At 43.1% G+C, this 22,084-nt stretch overlaps 1 protein-coding gene across 1 annotated transcript; it reads right to left on the reverse strand.

The window, feature by feature from the left end:
• Window positions 1-543: 543 nt before the first annotated feature.
• Window positions 544-20,459, reverse strand: SYPL1 (synaptophysin like 1). The gene is made up of 6 exons (XM_083400041.1): window positions 19,805-20,459; window positions 19,624-19,695; window positions 6,484-6,602; window positions 4,079-4,283; window positions 2,489-2,677; window positions 544-1,572 (listed from the first exon to the last, which is right to left on the reverse strand). The coding sequence occupies exons 1-6, from the start codon at window positions 20,045-20,047 to the stop codon at window positions 1,444-1,446; spliced, it is 957 nt and encodes a 318-aa protein (XP_083256167.1). The 5' UTR covers window positions 20,048-20,459; the 3' UTR covers window positions 544-1,443.
• Between the last annotated feature and the right edge of the window lie 1,625 nt (window positions 20,460-22,084).

Below are 22,084 nucleotides of genomic sequence, written 5' to 3' on the forward strand. Positions count from 1 at the left end.
AGGCTGCACACGTCTTAGTAGTCACACATTCAAAGTGACTTTAAAAGAATGCACGTATTTTTGCTTGCATTTCAGTTGACAACCCTCCTGATCTTCTGCCATGCAAATGATCACAATGCAACTCAAGACACCTCTGCAAAATTAAGCCCTTTTTGAGTTCAGTGGGACTCAAAAGCAAGTGTGTATAAGACTGCAGCCTTAGCCTGAGTATCTTACTCCAGTTTCCTGGCATTTTCAGGAGGTAAAATTAACACTCTTTGGTTTCCCAAAAGCAATTTGTACTTCATCAAATGTACACTTAACAAGTTAAATGTTTCTCAATAACAAAAAGAGCAAATTTGAATTTTTCGCACCCAAAAACATATTTAAGGCACCTTACTAAAGAAATTTGCCAAAATTAAGTTTCTCTCTCCCCCCCCCACATCCGCCCAAAAAAGTGACACACTGTACAGTCAAAAGAGGAAACCAATAACCCCGGGGCAAGCATTGCAATACTCTAACAATGCTGACAAGAAATCAGAAGGAAGAATATTCCCAACAAAATTCCTAGAAACTTCCATTTATTTAACTGAAGACAAAATACAGGCATGTCACAGGTGTTTCCTCAAAACGAAGTAGCAATGCTTATACATCCAAACTTAAGAATTAGGAGCAATCTTCCTAAAGGGAAAACTGTTTGCGTAACTAGTATACTCCAGAACAGAATCTCTCTCATTTTAGCACATGTCAACAGCTTTTCAATTTTAAACATGTTGTCACTGTTTAAACTTTGGTTTTAAATGGGCATGGGTGACTAACAAGTGGTTAGAGCAATCTTTGCCAACCTGTGCCCTCCAGGAGTTTTGGATTACCACTCCTACCACCCCAAGCCAGTTGTAGCCTAAAACATCTGGAGAGAACCAGAATGGCAAAGGCCGATTTAGAGCACTTGGCCCAGTATTTTTGTCATCCAAGATTTACTCTCTCTTCTAAATCAAGAATTAAACTATTATATACCAAAAGCTGGAATGCAAGTGTGCCAAATTTGGAGGGGAAAGGCTTTTAAACCAAGCAACTGAAACCTGTTTAAGCTTGAGAATTACTGTTTCAGAGCATTAAAATAGGCAACGTTATTTATAGCTCCTTAGATTGCATGTTAAACGGAAGTGCAGCACAGGCTTGGAAGAGTACTAGTTACACTGGCAAGGTTTTGTAGAAATCAAATGCCGCTAGCAAAATATTACTTCCAGAGAGATTGCCCAAATTTTTATCAAGAGTGTCTGTGAGTTAGACTGAATGAATACTCAATCAAGTACAGGCAACCCTTCCAAAACTTACAGATTTTTCTATGCAGAGTATGTACTTTGAAGTGAATTTCCATTTTTAAAAAACAGCTAAAGTACATTGAACTTCAAGGTTTTTAAACTATTGTCAACAGAATGCAGCTTTTTGTTGTTGTTATAGTTAAATTCCTGATGCAGGTGGATAAAGTCCGGAGTCTGGAGAAGCATTGTTAGGTTTATGCAGAATCGTCTCCTTGTATACAAACCAAGCATTTCCTGCCCACAGAACCATATTTAACAAGCCAAAAACCTGCAAATTAAGACATGTGTGTTATCAGCTAGTTACATTACTATTGAATACAACCAGCTAAAAGCCTTCTCCTCTTAACAATTCAAAAACGTTTATTGTGCAGCCTAAAAGTTACCAATTTGATTTGTTACCCACCCTCCACCCCAGCATCTCAAGGTGCGTCAAAACCGTTCAAAATGCAACATTAAAAACAGTTTAAACCAAATGACAGTCACAAGAATAGGGTCCTAGAGGATACATCTGCAGGGTCAAAGTCTAGGGCAGGGGTGTCCAACTTCCAAGAGACTGCAATCTACTCCCACTATAAAAAAACTGGGGAGTTCCACAACTTAGGGGTTGCCACTGAGAATCCCGTATCCTCAGTCACCAGCACGCCTGAGGATGCTGAAACTATCAAGAAAGCACCCTCTGATCTTACCACCTGAGAAAGTCTGTAGGGAAGGAGTTGGCCTTTCAGACTGTTGGAGCCGACATTGTTTAAGACTTTAAATACCAATGTGAGTACCTTGAGTTTAGTTTGGAAACAAACTTACAACCAGTGCAGCTGTTATGAGTTATACAATTTCTAAATGGAACCCTAGCTAGTATTCTGGGCATTGTATTTTGGACCATAGTTTAGAGATGAGGCAGCAATTACTACATTATTATATTCCCATTTGTGTGTGTGGGCATATGCAAGGACACTGAGAAATATCAGTTAAACATTAATATTAAATACTACAATACTGGACCCAGTGGGGAACAATCTCTAGCTGCATTTAGACTGGAAGGTTATTAGTTCCCTGATCTCTTGCATTATGCCTAGTTTGGCTCCAAGTTTACAGACTCGGGTGGTTATTTACGTTTGATCTGCTGACGCTACTTAGATTCAGCTCGTAACACTAGCACTTGAATGCTCAAAAGCTGACATACATACCACAGACACATTCAGACTTCCCATGCTGGTTACCGAATCAAACAAACAGGAGGTTCCTGGTATTTTGCAAGCAGCTATTTCTTCAATAATGCGTGGACCAGTTGAGACTTTGATATCAACAAGTGCCTTTGCCCACGCAGCACTGCTGACTAGCCACAGAAAGACGGCACTAAGAGTGAAGACATAATCCTGTAATGAGACAGTCCAAAGTTACCAATTGCTTCAGTCTAAAATGCATTCAGGGGTTGGGAGGGGGTAGTCAATGTTTACTATCACTTGACATAAAACCATTTTCATTTTAGCAGCTGTGTTCATTTTACTGCAAAGTATCTAACCATCCAACCACACTCCTAGCAAGCATGCTACTATTTTCTGGAAGACATTTTCCTTATGTAGCAGCGACTATTTGGCCAAAATACAGACTGCTTGAGAAATCCACAACTCCAGCTTTTTATCTAAAAAGTCACTTGGGTGCAGCACTGATGATGCCTTTACAGTTTGCAAAGAAGAAACCATAGAGCCTAAAAGCGATGCAGAACTGATAGCTAAACACAGCTCAAAAGATGCTGGTTGTGTCCTCTATTTCAAGAAGTTGAAAATGCAAGTTTACCCTCTTCAGCAGCAGCCTTTCTCAACCTGGTTCCTTCCAGATGTTTTAATGATGGCCGGGTTGATGGGAGTTGTAGTTAAAAACATCTGAAGGACATCTGATAGAAGACTACTTTTCAGGTTCATGCAGGCATGCTCCATTCACAGAACTTGAGGGAAATTCTCTGCACCAACCAATAGATACTATGCAAAGTAGGAATTGTGGGACACGGGTGGCGCTGTGGGTTAAACCACAGAGCCTAGGACTTGCCAATCAGGTCGGGTGAGCTCCCGTTTCTCAGTCCCTGCTCCTGCCAAGCTAGCAGTTCGAAAGCACATCAAAGTGCAAGTAGATAAATAGGTACTGCTCCAGTGGGAAGGTAAACGCTGTTTCCGTGCGCTGCTCTGGTTTGCCAGAAGCGGCTTAGTCATGCTGGCCACATGACCCGGAAGCTGTCTGCGGACAAACGCTGGTTCCCTCGGCCAATAAAGCGAGATGAGCGCGGCAACCCCAGAGTCGGTTACAACTGGACCTAATGGTCAGGGGTCCCTTTACCTTTAAAGTAGGAATTACATCTCCTAAACACACTGACTTGTTCTTCAATTCTTGCATTTATAGCCTGCCCTTCCTTTACGTAGCCTAGGGTGGTGCACACTGTTCTTTGTATGTCCCATTTTATCCCCACAGCACGCTCCTGAGACAGATGTCCCCTCTAGATGTCCTGTTTATTGCACATTCGTGATGACTTGTGCTCATGATGCTGTTAGTTAGGGTGTTAATAGGCCGCACTGCTTTCAATAATACAGTTTGTGCCTGCAAGGGTTTCGGGGTAGTCATACAACTTAATTAATTAATCAAAACAATAGAACCCCCACATATTTTGAATGATGAGTTTACACATCAAACAAGTAAAAAAACCCAGAGTTCTGAGTTACAGAATTAAACTTCTGGTAACTTAAATTCAAGGGGTTTTTTTAGATCTGTCCTTAGTATCAACCTACCATCATTGGTAAAATGCCACCGCTTTGGTACAGGTGCATATAACCAAGGTACAGAACAAGGGCAGCCATGCAATACAAGAAGATCAAGATTCCAAAAGTTACGAAGAACTGTGCAGTGGTGGAGAAGTTGCCCACCAGATGGACTTCACCCCAAGTGCCATTGCATCGGGTTGGATCTGGCGAACCAAAGATCACTTTGTTCAGCCTAAAAGAGAAGTAGGCAGAAATTATCAAGGGAAGCACGTCTTAGCTACTACAGTCATCACAGAGCACAGGCAACTGGGCTGTTAAGCTTCACTTTCTGTACAACCGTCAGCTAGCATATCAATTTCCATTCCACTGGTATGTATATTGGAAAATAATGAACTGCATAGTGTTAATCTCCTAGGCCTGCATACCTATCATCCTCAGCAGTTAAGGCTAGTTTAATGCACACAGCAGAACAGCTTAAGGTAAATTATCATTATTATATATGCATACCCCCCCTTGCCCCCCGCACCCATAGAGGCTCAAGGCAGCTTACCGATAAAATAAAGACAGCTTAAAACATAGCAGGAGAGGAGTCATTAAAAAACAAATAAAGACCAGTAGAATCATCTGACTTTTTGTGTAAGCTGCTTTTTGCTGCTGTGGGTGCAATGTGTTGAGGCCTTGACACTGTGATAAGAGTAGCAGCCACGAAGTCAAACAAAGATGGCAGCATAACACGTTTTGACAAACCAGTATTTCATCTTATGCAAGTCTGCCCATATGAGAAATGACATTAATGGAAAATTAATGGAAATTTCCATCCCCAAGCCTTTTGTTGATCCAGGTCAGCCACAGATTAAGCAGGAAAGTAACAGGTTAACTATAGAATCTATCTAGAACCGAGCATTGAACTATATGTTACATTAAGCATGTTTTAAAAAATATATTCATGTTTGGCTTTTTTCTTCAAGAAAAAGCAGCCACACAGGAAGGCAAGCGTAGACAGAGGAGGCTGCAGGTGTATTTCACTAGATAAAGCAAAATGGTCTCTTAGCAGTGAACAAATTTAATAGGACATGAAAGGAAGTAGTAGTCAATCCAATACACTGGTTCTCCCTGGCCAGGATGCTACATCATCATAATAATAATAATAATAATAATAATAATAAATTTTATTTATATCCCGCCCTCCCCAGCTGAAGCTGGGCTCAGGGCGGCTAACAACAATCAAAATAATCCAGCATTCTAAAAGCATTCATTATAAAATTAATTAAAATCAAATTGATGGCTACCATTAAGCAAAATTCTGTGCAGATTGCCAGAGGAGGGGGTCAGGCTGCGCCCTGACCAAAGGCCTGGTGGAACAGCTCTGTCTTTCCTGCGGAAAGATGTCAGGTCCCGCAGGGCCCTGGTCTCTTGTGACAGAGTGTTCCACCAGATTGGAGCCGCGGCTGAAAAAGCCCTGGCTCTAGTTGAGGCCAGCCTAACCTCTCTGTGGCCTGGGATCTTCAGGATGTTTTTATTTGCAGACCGTAACTTTCTCTGGGGGGCATACCAGGAGAGGCGGTCCCGTAGGTACGAGGGTCCTAGGCCGTATAGGGCTTTAAAGGTTAAAACCAGCACCTTAAATCTGATCCTGTACTCCACCGGGAGCCAGTGCAGCTGGTATAGTACCGGATGAATGTGATCTCGCAGTGAAGACCCTGTAAGGAGTCTCGCTGCGGCATTCTGCACCCTCTGGAGTTTCTGGGTCAGTCTCAAGGGCAGCCCCACGTAGAGCGAGTTACAATAATCCAGTCTGGAGGTGACCGTCGCATGGATCACAGTGGCTAGGTCAGGCGAGAGAGATAAGGAGCCAACTGCTTAGCTTGGCGGAGATGAAAAAATGCCGCCTTTGTTATAGCTGTAATCTGCGCCTCCATAGAGAGGGAGGTATCGAAGATATCTGAGAAGACACTTTTCTTCTGAGAACATTTCTGCTATTACTGGAGAGAATGCGCATTGGACACAACTGCCATGCAAGGGACATCAAACTTTTGTTCGAAAACAAACTTTTTCCACTGATGGCACTATAATAGAGGATTCATTCTCCTTTCAGATTTTTTTTTAAAAATAATAATCTGTAGAACAGGCACATGTTGTGCCACGTCACATGAGAAATGTGATTCCCCCTGCCCTAATTTTAGAAAGACAAGATTGTTGTTTGTTCTGTACATTTGTATAGTTCATGTTCTATCATTAATTACTGATGTAGCCTCTGCTAGAAGACCTTATCAGAGCAATATTAAGTAGTTCATTAAAGCTGGAAAGATTTATCAACTATAAATTGCTGGACTGACCTAGTGCTAATCAGGTAATGGTAACCAACGATCAAGCACTGGCAGGAAAGTTTACATACAGAAATATACTAGACACTGGCCATTTAAGAGGCTCACCTGAAAGGATAAGCAAAACTTGCTCTTACTGTTCCATTTACAAGTCCATTACAGGATACTAAAAGCGTCGTTACACCTTTATAGCCTCCACATGTAGCAAATGCAAACATGGAAAAGAACTGTATAAAGAGAAAATACACCACATGCATTATTATACACATTTATGTACATTCGGAAAATTTAACAAAATGTAAGGAACACTTTACATCCATTCTTAATTTGACTCATTAATTCCATCCAAATTTACAGCTTTAGTGGGTGAAGCTACAGTCGAAACACTATGTGCACTTATCTGGATGAAAGTCTCAGCCAAATCAATGGTGATTACTTCTGAGCAGTTTATATATAGGACTGCACTGAAAAATGCTGAAAGTTTGTTCCTTTTATCAGAGTTCCTAAGCAATATAAATGTACAGTGCACTGAAGCATACAAGTTTTTTTATATTAGTATTTTGTTGAAAAGTTTTCAATTATAAAGAAAATGAAAACAAGGCACAAAAATGTATAGAGAAAAAAATGTGTATACGAAAAATACCCTACCCCATACATTTTATAAGTTTGATATTATCCTAATATATTTGTAAATGCTAACAGCCTACATTATACAAAATATTGTATAATTCCAACTCATTCCAAATATTGTCCTATTTATCCAAACAAAGTCTGTCTGTAAGCATACTTAAGCATACAAGTTTATCAAAGGGGGAAAAAAGAAATTCAATTTTATATTGGCATAATCTGTTGAGTGTTCATATGGAAGGTGTTTGATAGACAGTTATGAATGTTTCTTTACTCTTTATAGGGCTGCTGGCATCGTTATTAATGGCATGGCACCTAGAATGTTTTGTTACTTGAAATTAAAAATCAATTTAAAAATAGTTATGGGGAAAACGTTTTAAAACCTGTTTCTGTCAGAAGCAGTTCCTTTATCAGCTGCACAATAAGCAGTTTAGTAACACGCAAAATATGTTCAAGTTGCTTCCATTATAAAGGAGTTGGAGGCAGTCAAATTATTATCAGATGTACACCTAATTGCTTGGGAAACTAGGCATATTTGTCTTCTACTAGAAAGTTTACTAAAGCAAAGGCAAGCATAACTAGGTAGCTGTCTAAGGCAAGGATAGGAAACTGTGGCCCTCCAGATGTTGGATTACAACTCCCATCAAGCCCCCAATCAGCAGGGGGCCAATGGTCATGGTTGATGGAGTTGTAGTCCCCAACTTCTGAAGGGCACCCTCTTGGCTACCCTGGTATAGAGTACCTACAAAGGGAAACAAGTGGGTGAGTCCATCATGGCATAAAATTGTTAAGGCTAGATATAGGAAATTGGTCAGGGTCGGGGGGGGGGGGGAGGCAGGCATATTGGGGTGTTACAGCAGGGCCAACCTTAAGGGTTTGCAAGACTTTGCACTAACCTAGTGAAAAAAGCAGTAGGGTCTTTAATAACGTTTTTTACAAGCTGCCTGACAAACTACAAAAACGAATTCCCATCAAATTAGCTTCTTTTTCAGGCTATTGCCACGTGTCCTATACAAAAATGAGACCGCTGCTTTATTTGATGCATCATTGCCGTGTACAACAAATATAGCTTGTGTGTATGCATACACACAGAGACAAATAGAAAAGAAATGTGCAACAGTTCAATTTCAAAATTCTGTATCGGTGACAAAAAATTATCCAAACATCCTGTCCGGAACTAGAGCAGGAGGTTACTGGCAGGAAAGCAGAAAGTGCAAAAGAGCTGTTGGACTTTTCAATACACAACTTTTAGAAGACATCTGAACTATTGGGAAGCTTTTAATGTTTGACATTTATTATATATTTTTATTTTGCTGGAAGCTGCCCAGAGTAGCTGGGAAAACCCAGCCAGATGGGCGGGGTATAAATAATAAAATTATTGTTGTTATTATTGATGGTAGGACCTGGGAGCAGTGGGACTTCTTATACTGCTAGGCTTTGCATTCCTGCACAAGCCACGCAAACTAGGCAACACTACAAAGCTGGCTGGGTGTGCTAGATGCAGCAGAAAAATCATAATGGGGTCTAGAATGCTTTAGGGTGTTAACATTAGTATTTCTAAAACAGAAGGAACTGCATCACTTTGTAACAGGATGCAGAAAATCTGACTGGCTGTTTACCTTGCTGTAGCACCCTGCTTGTGGTTAACGCTTAGCTGGAATGAAATATTCAACGCAGCAATAGAGAAATTAAAATAATAATTTATTTGTCAGACAAATAAATGATTGGCACAGTGGTATATTTACCAAAAGCTCTGCACACTCCAGCCCTGGTGACCAGCACTTATATTCCCTCAGCCCAGCCTCCTTACTCCTCCTTTGGCTGCCTCTGTCCAATCAGCCTGATTGAAATTCCTATTGGCTGTTTGCTAGAACCAATCATAAAAGATACACCCATTTCCTATTACCTTTTATGGGAGACAAAGAGCTATATTTCCTTCTATCAATATCTTACATTTGCCTTGACAAGCCATCTTAAATATCAGATCACCCTAATGCCCTTTGCTCTTCTGCTCTTTGCTCTTCTGCCCTTGGCAACAGGGGCAAATGGCTAAAACAGATGGCTCATGGTTTCAAATTTTGTCATATAAACAGAGGTCTTGGGTTCACCTTCTCACACACCATCAATGAAATAAGAATCTAACATAAGAATCTAACATTTCTTACTTTTTACATTCTTTTGTATAGTTATATTAAAGTCAGTACATATATACTTAAAGTACATTATACATTAAATATACATTAAAGTCAGTACATATAGCACATAGATTTTTAGAAGAATAAAGAACTTAAGCAGTTTCTAAAGCAAACCCTTCAATTTACACCCCCCCCGCCAGCTGTTGTTGCTTTTAGCTTTTTGCCTTTTAACCTTCTCAGGATACCTTAAACCATGTTTGACGGGAGGCATTATTTACCAACTCTAATTAGTGTTTTTGCAGCTTGGATTGTATTCTGTAATTCGTATGACCTTTTGTTCCCAGCTTTTGCTCCTTTTTACAACTTTGAGGTACTGCAACAAATCAATGAGGGGCCCTTGTTCAGGAGAATAAACAAAAGGTTCTCAGCCAGCTGGCTTCTGCCTGGCCTGGAGCAAGCATTTGGAGCAAGCATCTACAAATATATTTTTAAGCTTATTTTAAAATACAGATCTTTGATCAGATGCCTCATTCCCCCCTTTCAAGCTCAAGGACCTTCATCCCAAGTGTCCTTGATAGCTTGACCTTCATCATATTCCTGAGGTAAAGCTCTGTATAGGGCCATGATATGAGGTAGAGTTTCATTTGAAATCATCTTGCTAATTGTACTTCTAAAACATGAAAAGATACATGGCACCATACATAAAACCATGACTACTACCGTCAAGAAAAACAAGCAAGACAATAGTATCCCTTTGAGTCCTGCAACATTTGGTAACCAATTGGTGAGCCATCCCATATCCCATCCTTCCCATGTTTGTACTGGGACATGTGCTATACTCTCCATCTTTGTGGCCAACACACGGATTGCCTCACCATTATCAGAAATGTTAAAGCAACAGGCATTCCCCGTCAAGTTCAAGACTCCACATAGGCCTCCTTGCCTGGCAAGTACATAATCCATTCCCAATTTTAGCTGCAAAATAGCGGCTCTACTTTCATCCAACTGTTTTGCAATAAGTCTCAAACTCTGGGCCGTTGCATTGGTTACAAGTTCCACTACTGCTTGCAATCGAATTATTCTGTTTAGATTATAAATAGGATCCCGTGCCCCTTGTATCAGCTCATCAGGATTCCAGGAGGCAGGATCATAATAGGCTATAATGCGCTCTGGTGGCCAATCGTTAGTATCGCTCCAACTCTGGGTACTTCCTCCTGCTATATGAGAAATATCAGCATTTCTTCGTGTACGTTTGACTGAACTAGTGGGCATAACCCACATTGGTGGTAATACCCATCCCAGGAAACAAGTCCCACTCCATTTAGAAGGGAGTTGCTTGTATGCCCATTCTCCACATATCCACCACAACCATCGGGTCTGAGATTTTTGGAACGTGGAGTGCATATGGCGAAATATCACAAGGGGTAAAGAGTTCACAATACAGTATGTTAGATTGCCTTTTGCTGTCACAGTTTTGTTCCACACCATTTTCCATGCATGAATAAAAGGAGGTGCACAGGGCAAGGTATTCCGAGTTCGATAGGAAGTACCGTCTGCCCAGGTTTGATTATTCTCAATATAATTCCAAGTATAGTGGCAACGAGAAGAACCTACCATGGTAGAATCAGCTGTATCTGATGATTTATGTACACAGAATTCCCCTTGTACAGGTATAACTCGTATTGGTTTAGGTGAGTTCCATCCAGGGAAATTCTGTACTTCTGTTTGATGTGGCATTTCGCTTACCATACCAATGGCATTTAATGGTATCGGTAATAAGGGCATACCTCCCTCTGAATCATCTGGCCCAAGAGAGCAAACAAGGCAATTAGTCTTATTTGTAGCATTGGCTACCATTTCAGCTAAGCCTACCCACATATTGTGGTCATGGCGGAATCCATATTTAGCAAATTTGGTCAGATTCAAGGACCCTTCCCCTTCCCAAGGGATCAGGATTAATAATAAAATCATGTTGATGTCTAGTATATGCATTCCTCCCACAAAAGATTACCTTATTGTGATAGCAAAAAAATATTAGCCCCAATATAATTCCCCCAGTGACAGAAATGGGAAACCACCAAGACCAAAACATATATCCCGAGGATCCCCAATGAGTAATATCCCTGATAATTGTTCCACAAGGGGGGGGGGCAGTCAGAGAATCTTCCCGTTCACAATCGCTGGTTTAGACGCTCCTCAAGCTTCAGGCGTGCGCAGGTCAGCCAGCTTCCAGGTTGTGGCTGCAGCAGGCCGGTCGTCTCAATGTTGCCCGTGACCTAGCCCGTTCCCCGTAGGGCTAGATACAGGGGTTTTTGGAGAGAGTCAGTTTTAAAGGATTAGAGGGGTCACCTTTGCACGTCCAACTGCCTTCGGACTTCTTCAAACGGGAGTGATGAATCCAGGGGGTCACCTCAGCTACCTTCACCGCTGTTGGAGTAGAGAGCAAGACGGTGTAAGGCCCACGCCACTTAGGTGCAAGTGGATCACGTTTCCACTCTTTCACCCATACGCTATCGCCAGCCTGGAACTGATGAATCGGCTCGGCAATGCTGCACGGCGTGCGCTCGAGGGCCCACCTGTTAAGAGAAACAAAAACACGGGAGAGAGATTGCACTTGTCCCTGTGTCACATGGTCTCCTATTTGTTTGAGGTCAGCTGGAATATCCTGAACAAAGGAGGGTGGCCTCCCATACAGGAGCTCAAAAGGTGACAACTTAAGTCTTTTTGTGGGTGCACACCGAACACGAAACAGTGTTATGGGTAGCACATCTACCCATCCCAATCCTGTTTCCTGGGTTAACTTTGCCAATTGGGTTTTCAGAGTCCGATTCATTCTTTCAGTTTTCCCTGAACTCTGAGGCCTATATGCTGCATGCAGTCTCCATTTCACTTGTAGGACTCGACATACTTCTTGTACTACTTGATCAATGAACGCTGGCCCATTATCACTTCCAATGCATCTAGGTAATCCAAACCTTGGGATCAATTCAGTGAGGAGTCTCTTAGTTACCTCTCGCGCCTTTTCAGTTCGGGTGGGAAAAGCTTCAACCCATCCGGTAAGAGTATCTACAAACACAAGGAGATACTTGAATCCCTTAGAAGGGACTAGCTCTGTGAAGTCCACAATTAGGCTTTCCATGGGGACGTATCCCACATGTTGGATTCCAGGAGGTTGTACCGGTCCCTGCCTAGGATTGTTTTTAGCACAAAGAACACATTTCTGTGAAATGCGAGTTGCTAATTGTGATAGGTTAATAATATACAACTTCCGACTGAGACTCTCTCTGGTTGCAGTACCGCCAAGATGAGTAGATTCATGATAATTTCTTACAATTGTGCCTGCTAGGTGATGAGGTACATAAATCCTATTGTCCGGCAGGATCATCCAACCGTCCTTCACAACCGCTCCTTCCTGTTCAGCCCACTTCCTCTCTTCTGGGGTATAGTGAGGTTTAACTTCTTCTGGAACTACCTCTGGTATGAGGGCTGCTATAAAGCCTCCCACAGGCTTTTGGGCTGCCTCTCGGGCTGCTTTGTCAGCAGCATGATTTCCTCTGGTTATTGGATCCCTTCCACGTCCATGACCTTTGCAGTGCATTACAGCAATCTGTTCTGGAGCCCATACTGCTTCCAACAGGATTTCTACTTCAGGTCCATATTTCAAGGCCTTCCCGTGGGCTCCGATTAGACCTCTTTCTTTCCATAGAGCTCCATGTGCATGCAGGGTTAAGAAGGCATATTTAGAGTCAGTATAGATATTTGCCTTACATCCGGCTGCCAACTGCAAAGCTCTAGTTAAACCTATAAGTTCAGCTTTTTGTGCTGAGGTTCCAGCAGGCAAAGCTTCAGCTTCCACAACTTCCTCATTGGTGACCACAGCATATCCTGCTCGCCTGGCACCTTCATGCAGGTAACTGCTACCATCAGTATAATATACAACATCTGGATTTTTCAATGGTTCATCTTTCAGATCAGGTCTACTGGAATAAACTTCATCCATTATTTGGAGACAATCATGTGATTCCTCATCATCTACCTCTGGTAGGGGCAGCAAAGTTGCTGGATTGAGCATATTCACTACTCGTAGATGAATCCTGGGATTTTCACACAATAGGCCTTGGTATCTAGCCATCCTTGGGTTTGTTAGCCAATAACTACCCTTATATTCCATGAGTGTCAGAACAGCATGAGGTACATTCACATACATCGTCTGGCCGAAGGTAAATTTATCAGCTTCTTTGACAAGGCTTGCAGTGGCCGCTACTGCCCTTAGGCATGGAGGCCATCCTTTTGCTACTGAGTCCAATTGTTTAGACAAATAAGCTACTGGACGGTTCCAACTCCCTAATCTCTGGGTCAGGACTGCCGCTGCAATCCCATTCTGTTCATGTACATACAGCTGAAAGGGTTTTTCCGAATTAGGCAGTCCAAGGGCTGGGGCCTCCATAAGTCGTTGTTTGATAACTAAAAAGGCTTGTTGCTGCTCAGGTCCCCATACAAATGGGTCCTTTTCTGCACCTCGAGTGCTTTCATGTAAGGGCTTGGCCAGACTGCTGAAATCAGGTATCCATAGTCTACAAAACCCTGCTGTTCCCAGGAATCCTCTGAGTTGTTTCCTTGTGGTAGGTTCCTTGATAAGGCAAATAGCTTCTTTCCTCTCTGGTCTCAATGCTCGTTGTTGGTGTGAGATGTCAAAGCCCAAATATTTGACCTTTTCTAAACATAACTGTGCCTTTTTCTGGGAAACTCGGTAGCCAGCTTCCCAGAGCAAGTGGAGCAGTTCCTCTGTCCCTTCTTTACAGGTATCAAAATCCTTTGCCGCTAGTATAAGGTCATCTACATATTGCAGAACCACCTTTTCTCCAGGTATTGAGGGGTAGCTTGTTAGATCCTTCGCCAAGGCAGTGCCAAATAAAGTTGGGGAATTTTTGAATCCCTGGGGCAATCTTGTCCAGGTTAGCTGGCCTTTTGTTCCTGTCAAAGGGTTTTCCCACTGGAAGGCAAATATAGGTTGGCTCTGTGGTGCCAACCGGCAACAGAAGAATGCATCTTTCAAGTCCAATACAGTAAAAAATGTTGCTTCTGGTGGGATCAAACTCAGCAGGGTATATGGGTTTGGTACATTTGGGTGCAAGGTTTCAATAGCCTGGTTTACGAGCCTCAAGTCCTGTACTGGCCTGTAGTCATCTGTCCCAGGTTTCCGAACAGGCAAAAGGGGTGTGTTCCATTCTGATTGGCAGGGCTTAAGCAGACCATATTTTAATAGGCGGTCCAAATGTTTCTGGATGCCCTCCGCTGCTCGCCGGGGTAAAGGATATTGCTTTACAGATACAGGGGTAGCCATAGGTTTTAGGGTTACTACAATTGGAGCTATATTCTTAGCCATTCCTGGTGGGCTATTTTCGGCCCATACTCCTGGTGGCACCTGTAGGGTTCGGAGGAGCTTGTTTAATTCTGTATCCAATGTAGGTTGGACTTGCAGGGCTGACATTAGGCGCCATGATTGTTCCTTAGGTACTGAGAGGGTAATTATTCCTGCTGCCTTTGATGGCAATTTCATTTCTGGACCTCGAGGAGTGAAGGTAATTTGGGCCTGCAATTTGGACAGCATATCTCTACCCAAGAGAGGTATTGGACACTCAGGTATATACAAAAACTGATGGGTTAAACGATGTCCCCCAATCTGGCATTCCAAAGGTTGGAGGAAAGACCTCTTAGCTGACTGACCAGTGGCACTTTTAATGACTACACTTTTGGATGCCTTTTTCTGCAATAGTTCTGGGAGTACTGAGTATTCAGCCCCAGTATCTATCATAAAGTCTATTAAATGGCTCCCTAATTGAATCGTGACCGTGGGCTCCTGGAAGCCTAACTTTATGGAGTCCGGTCGTTCCTAGTCTTGGGTAAAATCCTCCTCTGCCAGTCCAATAAAATTGTCTCTACTCCGTCCTTGTCCCGGTCTCTGATATCTTCCATCTCGGATCATTCCCCGTCCTCGTCCCTGGTTTCTTGGGCCGGAGCCTGGGCCTGGGCCTGGGCCTGGGCGTACTTCTTCCAACCTCAGGGGTTCAGGACACTCTCGCTTCCAATGACCCTCCTTCTTGCAATTCGCACATTGATTCCTTCCCAGGGGTGGATTCCTTCCCCGCCCTCTCCCTCCATTTAAGGGGCGGTACTCTTGTTTCACTGCTGTGGCCAGCATTACCATCTTTTCCTTCTGCCACTTCTTCTTCTCTTGTTTCTCAGCCTCATCCCTATTCCGATAAACTCGGCGTGCAATGGCCATGATTTGGCTCATCAGCATCCCTTCCCATCCTTCTGATTTCTGAATTTTCTTACGAATGTCAGAAGCGCACTGGGCCACAAATGTAGCAGTAATCATTCTGCTGTTTTCAGGGGCTTCAGGGTCAAAAGGAGTCCATATACGATAGGCTTCCTGCAGCCTCTCTAAAAAGTCTCCTGGACTCTCATTTGGTTTCTGTTCTACTTCTGAAACTTTAGACATATTAGTGGGCTTCTGGCATGCCCTGCGGATACCTTGCACAAGCGTCTGGCGGTAGGTAGTAAGCCTGGCCAGGTGAATTGCATTGTTTGGATCCCAATTAGGATCTTCCAAGGGGAAGTTGTCCTGGAGATGACGGTCAATATTAAAAATATTTCCCACTCTGGCCTGCTCACGCAAATATATCTGTGCTTTTTCAATTATGTCTCTCCTTTCCTCAGTGGTGAAAAGAGTATTGAGGAGCTGGCGGCAATCTGTCCAAGTAGGACTATGAGTATTTACTATTGAAGTCACCAAGTCCATCATAGCCTGAGGTTTTTCTGCAAAAGTCGGGGTGTGTGTTTTCCAATTCATCAGATCCGTAGTCGTGAATGGAATGTATTGGAGGGTCGAAGTTCGAGGTGGCCGTGGTCCGGGTTGCCCGTTAACCAGCACAGGCTCCTCAAGTGCATCAAATACTCTTCTAAGAGGGGCTACTACGTGACCTTTCTCTTCACTTTGCTCTAGGGGCCTCAAATCATAGGGGATGGTATCTGTCCCAAGGCGTTCTTTTAGCAGCTTTATACGCCTGGCTGTATTGCTTGCTGACCGTTCAAGGTCTCCCTGTAACTTCTGTAATAATTCTCTAGGACTTGGATGTACAGGGGTTTGGGGTGGGCAATCAGTTGTTCCACTAAAGGAGACTGTAGATGGAGTTCTACTGGGACTCACAGGTGGAACAACCACTTCTGCTTGGGCTTTATTATAGGACTCCAATGCCTCCTGAAGATATTTATCATAATCTATCAAGGAATCAAGGTCTGTGACTTCAGCTCCATTACTCATTCCACTTTCTTGCCTTGGGGTTACAACTGGTGGAGTGTTTGGATTAGGCTCCCCCCGACGTGGAGCATAGGGTGGAGGTGAAAGCACCTCTTCCTCTGGTCCCTCAAAAATGGGTTTGAGTTTATTTGGCAAGATTCCTTTCCTAGCTTCGGCTTTTACAGCCAATAATTTGCATTGTTGGACTTTGCATTCCCTTATCCATGGAGGATTATTATTTAATGTGCTCAGCCAAGAGTCTATATATGAAAATTGTTCTGGGCACCCTCCAGTTTCTTTGGTGATGTTAGACCAAAGTTTGCTTGCTAAATTTATATCAAAAGTTCCTTGAGACGGCCATCCAGTATTTTGTTTCGGCCAGTCTAATTCACATAACGTTCTCAAGCGCTCTGGGGTCATTTTGACTCCATATGCTCCTGAGAAGGCTTTCTTAAAGTTATTTAACATACATTCAAGAGGTGTATTTCCCCCCTTTGAACCTCCAACTCCCATTGTATGGCCCTGTGAAGTATCCACTCAGTCACTCACACACTCGCTTCGTGGGGTTCCTTGCCCAGTGAAGTCGCCTTACTGGGAAACGAAGTACTACCCACTCCACACTCAGGTCAGCTACAAATAGTACTTTCTCACACATACAATGCACTGGATACTTCACCACACTCTACCTCCCAATATTTCCCTTTCCCTCCACCAGACCAGCATCTGATGTACCCAACCACCTAGCGTACTCAGTTCCCCTTTACTGAGACGCAGAAGTTTGATCAAGACTTCTCTTCCTCCCAATTAATTGGAGGGCCACAATCCCTTTTGTGCACTTACCCTTAGCTGGTTCCCTGTTAATTTCTCTGGTTCCCCCCGGTTCCGTCGCCGTTCAGTGAGCAGGGTAGTAGACAGACGAGACTGCTGCGTTCCCCTGGAGAAAAAAAGGTTCCAGTGCGCGCTGGGTAAACAGTTAGTGTCCTCCCTCTGGTACCCTGCCCACTAAGGCGAAGGGGCTGCGTTCCAGCAGACCACTTATCCGAGTCACAGAGGCACCATAAAATGTAGCACCCTGCTTGTGGTTAACGCTTAGCTGGAATGAAATATTCAACGCAGCAATAGAGAAATTAAAATAATAATTTATTTGTCAGACAAATAAATGATTGGCACAGTGGTATATTTACCAAAAGCTCTGCACACTCCAGCCCTGGTGACCAGCACTTATATTCCCTCAGCCCAGCCTCCTTACTCCTCCTTTGGCTGCCTCTGTCCAATCAGCCTGATTGAAATTCCTATTGGCTGTTTGCTAGAACCAATCATAAAAGATACACCCATTTCCTATTACCTTTTATGGGAGACAAAGAGCTATATTTCCTTCTATCAATATCTTACATTTGCCTTGACAAGCCATCTTAAATATCAGATCACCCTAATGCCCTTTGCTCTTCTGCTCTTTGCTCTTCTGCCCTTGGCAACAGGGGCAAATGGCTAAAACAGATGGCTCATGGTTTCAAATTTTGTCATATAAACAGAGGTCTTGGGTTCACCTTCTCACACACCATCAATGAAATAAGAATCTAACATAAGAATCTAACATTTCTTACTTTTTACATTCTTTTGTATAGTTATATTAAAGTCAGTACATATATACTTAAAGTACATTATACATTAAATATACATTAAAGTCAGTACATATAGCACATAGATTTTTAGAAGAATAAAGAACTTAAGCAGTTTCTAAAGCAAACCCTTCAATTTACACCCCCCCCGCCAGCTGTTGTTGCTTTTAGCTTTTTGCCTTTTAACCTTCTCAGGATACCTTAAACCATGTTTGACGGGAGGCATTATTTACCAACTCTAATTAGTGTTTTTGCAGCTTGGATTGTATTCTGTAATTCGTATGACCTTTTGTTCCCAGCTTTTGCTCCTTTTTACAACTTTGAGGTACTGCAACAAATCAATGAGGGGCCCTTGTTCAGGAGAATAAACAAAAGGTTCTCAGCCAGCTGGCTTCTGCCTGGCCTGGAGCAAGCATTTGGAGCAAGCATCTACAAATATATTTTTAAGCTTATTTTAAAATACAGATCTTTGATCAGATGCCTCATTGCATTGTATATATCTATTATATTTAAACCCCTTCATGGATCACTGCCTTGTTGTGGGGAAGGGGTTTGAATAACTCCAAGAAGCAATGAGCTATGCCAGGCATGGCCAGGTCATAGCCCAGAGTTTAGACTAATTGTGATCCACCTGGAGAAGGAACTGGTAAACCACTCCAGTATTTTGACAATAATAATAATAATAAAACTCAAGAAAACTCCATGGACATAAAAAGGAGAAGCTTTGAAAAGAAAGAGTTTCCAAGATATGCTCTGGTTCATGGGGTCAGGGAAAGTCGAACTCAACTAAGACAACTAAACAACAACAACATATTTAAAACAGCCCCCTCAAATTCAAATGGATTTCCTATTTGAATGCAGAAGTCCAACTTTAATTTATAGAAGGAAACAAAACATGGAGCTTTCACTGAAAAAAGTTATTTGGTAGTACATATGGTAATAATTTTGCCCAACAGACCTGTGCAATGTGACTGTTGAGAGATTACACAGAGACCCCAACACTTAAAAAGACATTTTACTCCTTACAAATTAAGCGTTCAAAGTCGTCGGCTTTCAGGGTTTTCACCGGTGCACACAGGCATTACTGCAGCAGAATTATTATTTTTTAATGGAAATTATTTCCAGTAATTTAGTGTTTTGTAATAAAGGAACGTACTGGGAGATTACAGCCAACAGCAGGATTCATAGAGACCAGGAATTTTAAGGGAACAGAGGCTTAGAAACAGCTGGGGAAGGATTTAGGCCACGCCAGGCCCAACAAGACAAGGCAACTATTTTAAAAGTCCGTTCCAAAGCACGCACAAGTCTAGGCCTCACCATTTCGGAGGCAAGCCTAACCCCACATTTGGGGGGGCGTGAGCCTCCTTGAACCCAACAGGCCTTGCTTCCAAATAGGATGGCTCTGCAACCTCAGCCTAAAAAGTTTTTATTCCACCGTCCCTCAAGGCCTTTTAGGAGAACACAACACAGCCCCCCACCCCATATCAAAGGAAAGAGCCCTGCAAGACAGTCTAGGAAGGGGGGTGACCCATATGACCTGAACCCCCTAACCCAGCAGACTCACCCACTCAAGAAGCTTGATGAACCCCAGGGGCTCCTTGAGCGGGCTGAGATCCAGGTGAAAATCACTCATTTTCTGCAAGAGAAAGAAAAAGGAGGAGGAAGGGGAACACATTAGGACGGAGAAGTGCGTGGAAGGGGAGCCCAAAGGCACAAACAGAACCATGCGAGGCGTAAGACCAGACCTGGCGTCCTCCCCCTGGCCTGGCCGGCGCTCCTCCTTCCCTCTCTAGGGCTTCACTGCAGCCGCCGCCCGGCCTCCGTCCCCTTATATAGGCTGCCTCTTCAAGCTCCGCCCACATCTCCCAGGCAATGGAATCACCTTCTCCTCCTTCCCCAACTGCCATCTTGCAATGGGCCCTGGAGGCTCTCAGGTGTGTTTGCATCCTGCACTCTATGCAACGCAAGGATGCGCCACTTAAAACCATGTGGGGTTGTTGTTGTTTTTCTGTTTTAGTACCTTGGCCGAGTCTTCCCTGCCATAAAGAAGTCTTCTTGTTCAGGGACAGCCTCCTTCCGATCCTTCGCTAAAAAGCCGGATTTTGAGGGGATCGCAGTCGTCAAGCTGGTCTGAAGCCTTGAGGAAGCCTGGCATGCTCGTTTCTGCCTTAATCTTCTACAACAGCCAGTATTTTTTAAACAGAGACAGGGAGGGTTAGGGGCCTTCAGAAAAATATTCAAAGAAGTCCATTTTAAATGTTAATATTTTAAGTGATAATTAAAGTCAATGTCTGCCTGCAAATTGGCAATGGCCATTTCCCCTCCCCCTTTGAAAGAGGTGGTCACTCCAAGAAGGACCCGAATTGCTCCTTCTTTGAAGAATGCCTTTCTTTCTTTCTTTCTTTCTTTCTTTCTTTCTTTCTTTCTGGGGAGTAGTTTCCAATTTAACTGTCTGCAAGGTTAAAGATGATCACGCTATGAGAAAAAATCAACTATTTCGGAAAATAAAGAGGGAACAGTTGTGGTCTTCCAACGGTTGGTGCTTTTGTTCTGGAAAGGAATAGATATAAAGAGAGAGAAGGAAGATTAGGGCCCCTGCAACTTTATTTTCAGCAGAGTTTCTTTCAAATGCTTGTAGCACAATGAAACATCAGGCTACACCTGCTGAGATTCCCAATTCAGCAGTTAAAGGTAGAGGAACGCTCATGCCGAAAGCTTGGTCATCCTTAAGCTAAACTAAGGCCCGGGGGCCGGATCTGGCCCAATCGCCTTCTCAATCTGGCCCCCTTGGACAGTCTGGGAATCAGCGTGTTTTTACATAAGTAGAATGTGTCCTTTTATTTAAAATGCATCTCTGGGTTATTTGTGGGGCCTGCCTGGTGTTTTTACACGAGTAGAATGTGTCCTTTTATTTAAAATGCATATCTGAGTTATTTGTGGGGCATATTTGTGGGGAATGTTCATTCCTCCTCCCCAAAAAAATATAGTCCGGCCTCCCACAAGGTCTGAGGGACAGTGGACCAGCCCCCTGCTGAAAAGGTTTGCTGACCCCTGAGCTAAACCAATTCCACAATCCTTTCCAGTGTAATTTCTACCAGTTTGCTTTCAGAGCCAGTTATATGTGGGGGGTATAGCTGCAGCAACAGGACAATTCAAGAAAAGCTTTTTAGTCTTCTAACGTTTCCCCTTGGAGCAACATACTTTAGACTGCCTGATGCTATGGCTTAATAATAAGCTATAGGTAACTTCTCTGAGGCCAATGTTAGCAGAGGATGGTTATCATTTAGATGGCCTATTGGATTAACCTGGAAGGCTATCATTTTCGTTTTCTTCTGCTTTTGTAAGTTTGGATAGAAAGGAAAGAGTTTATATTGACTCCAGAGTATTCCTATTTACTCTTGCAGACCTAATCCACAGTAATGGTTTGGGGTCTGTTTGGACATAAAGGTAAAAAAGAGTAAAGGAACAGTTAAGTCCAGTCAAAGGTGACTATAGGGTGCGGCGATCATCTCACTTTTCAGGCCGAGGGAGCTGGCATTTGTCTGCATGACTAAACCACTTCTGGCGCAACGGAACACCGTGACGGAAGTCAGAGCGCATGGAAACGCTGTTTACCTTCCCATTGTAGCGGTACCTATTTATCTAGTTGCACTGGTATGCTTTTGAACTGCTAGGTTGGCAGAAGCTGGGACAGAGCAACAGGCGCTCGCCCCGTCACACAGATTTCGACATATTCATAACTGGAGCATAAGTCTTCTTAGAACTTCTGCAATTACATTGTAAAAGATAAATTGGGAGGGTCTATAAGTATGATGGCCCGTGACTGTCAACAGTCCTTCCTCCTGGCAGTGCTATGCTGTTTTCTGCTAGCCCTGTCCTTCTTGATATTCTTGTAAAGAAGCTGGTAAAATGCGGTCTTGACTATGCTACCACTCAGTGGATTTGTAACTGGCTGACTGACCGGACCCAAAGGGTGCTCATCAATGGTTCCTCTTCATCCTGGAGAAGAGTGACTAGTGGGGTGC

Source organism: Podarcis tiliguerta (assembly GCF_965153285.1).
Source record: "Podarcis tiliguerta genome assembly, chromosome: 10".
Classification (NCBI taxonomy): domain Eukaryota; kingdom Metazoa; phylum Chordata; class Lepidosauria; order Squamata; family Lacertidae; genus Podarcis; species Podarcis tiliguerta.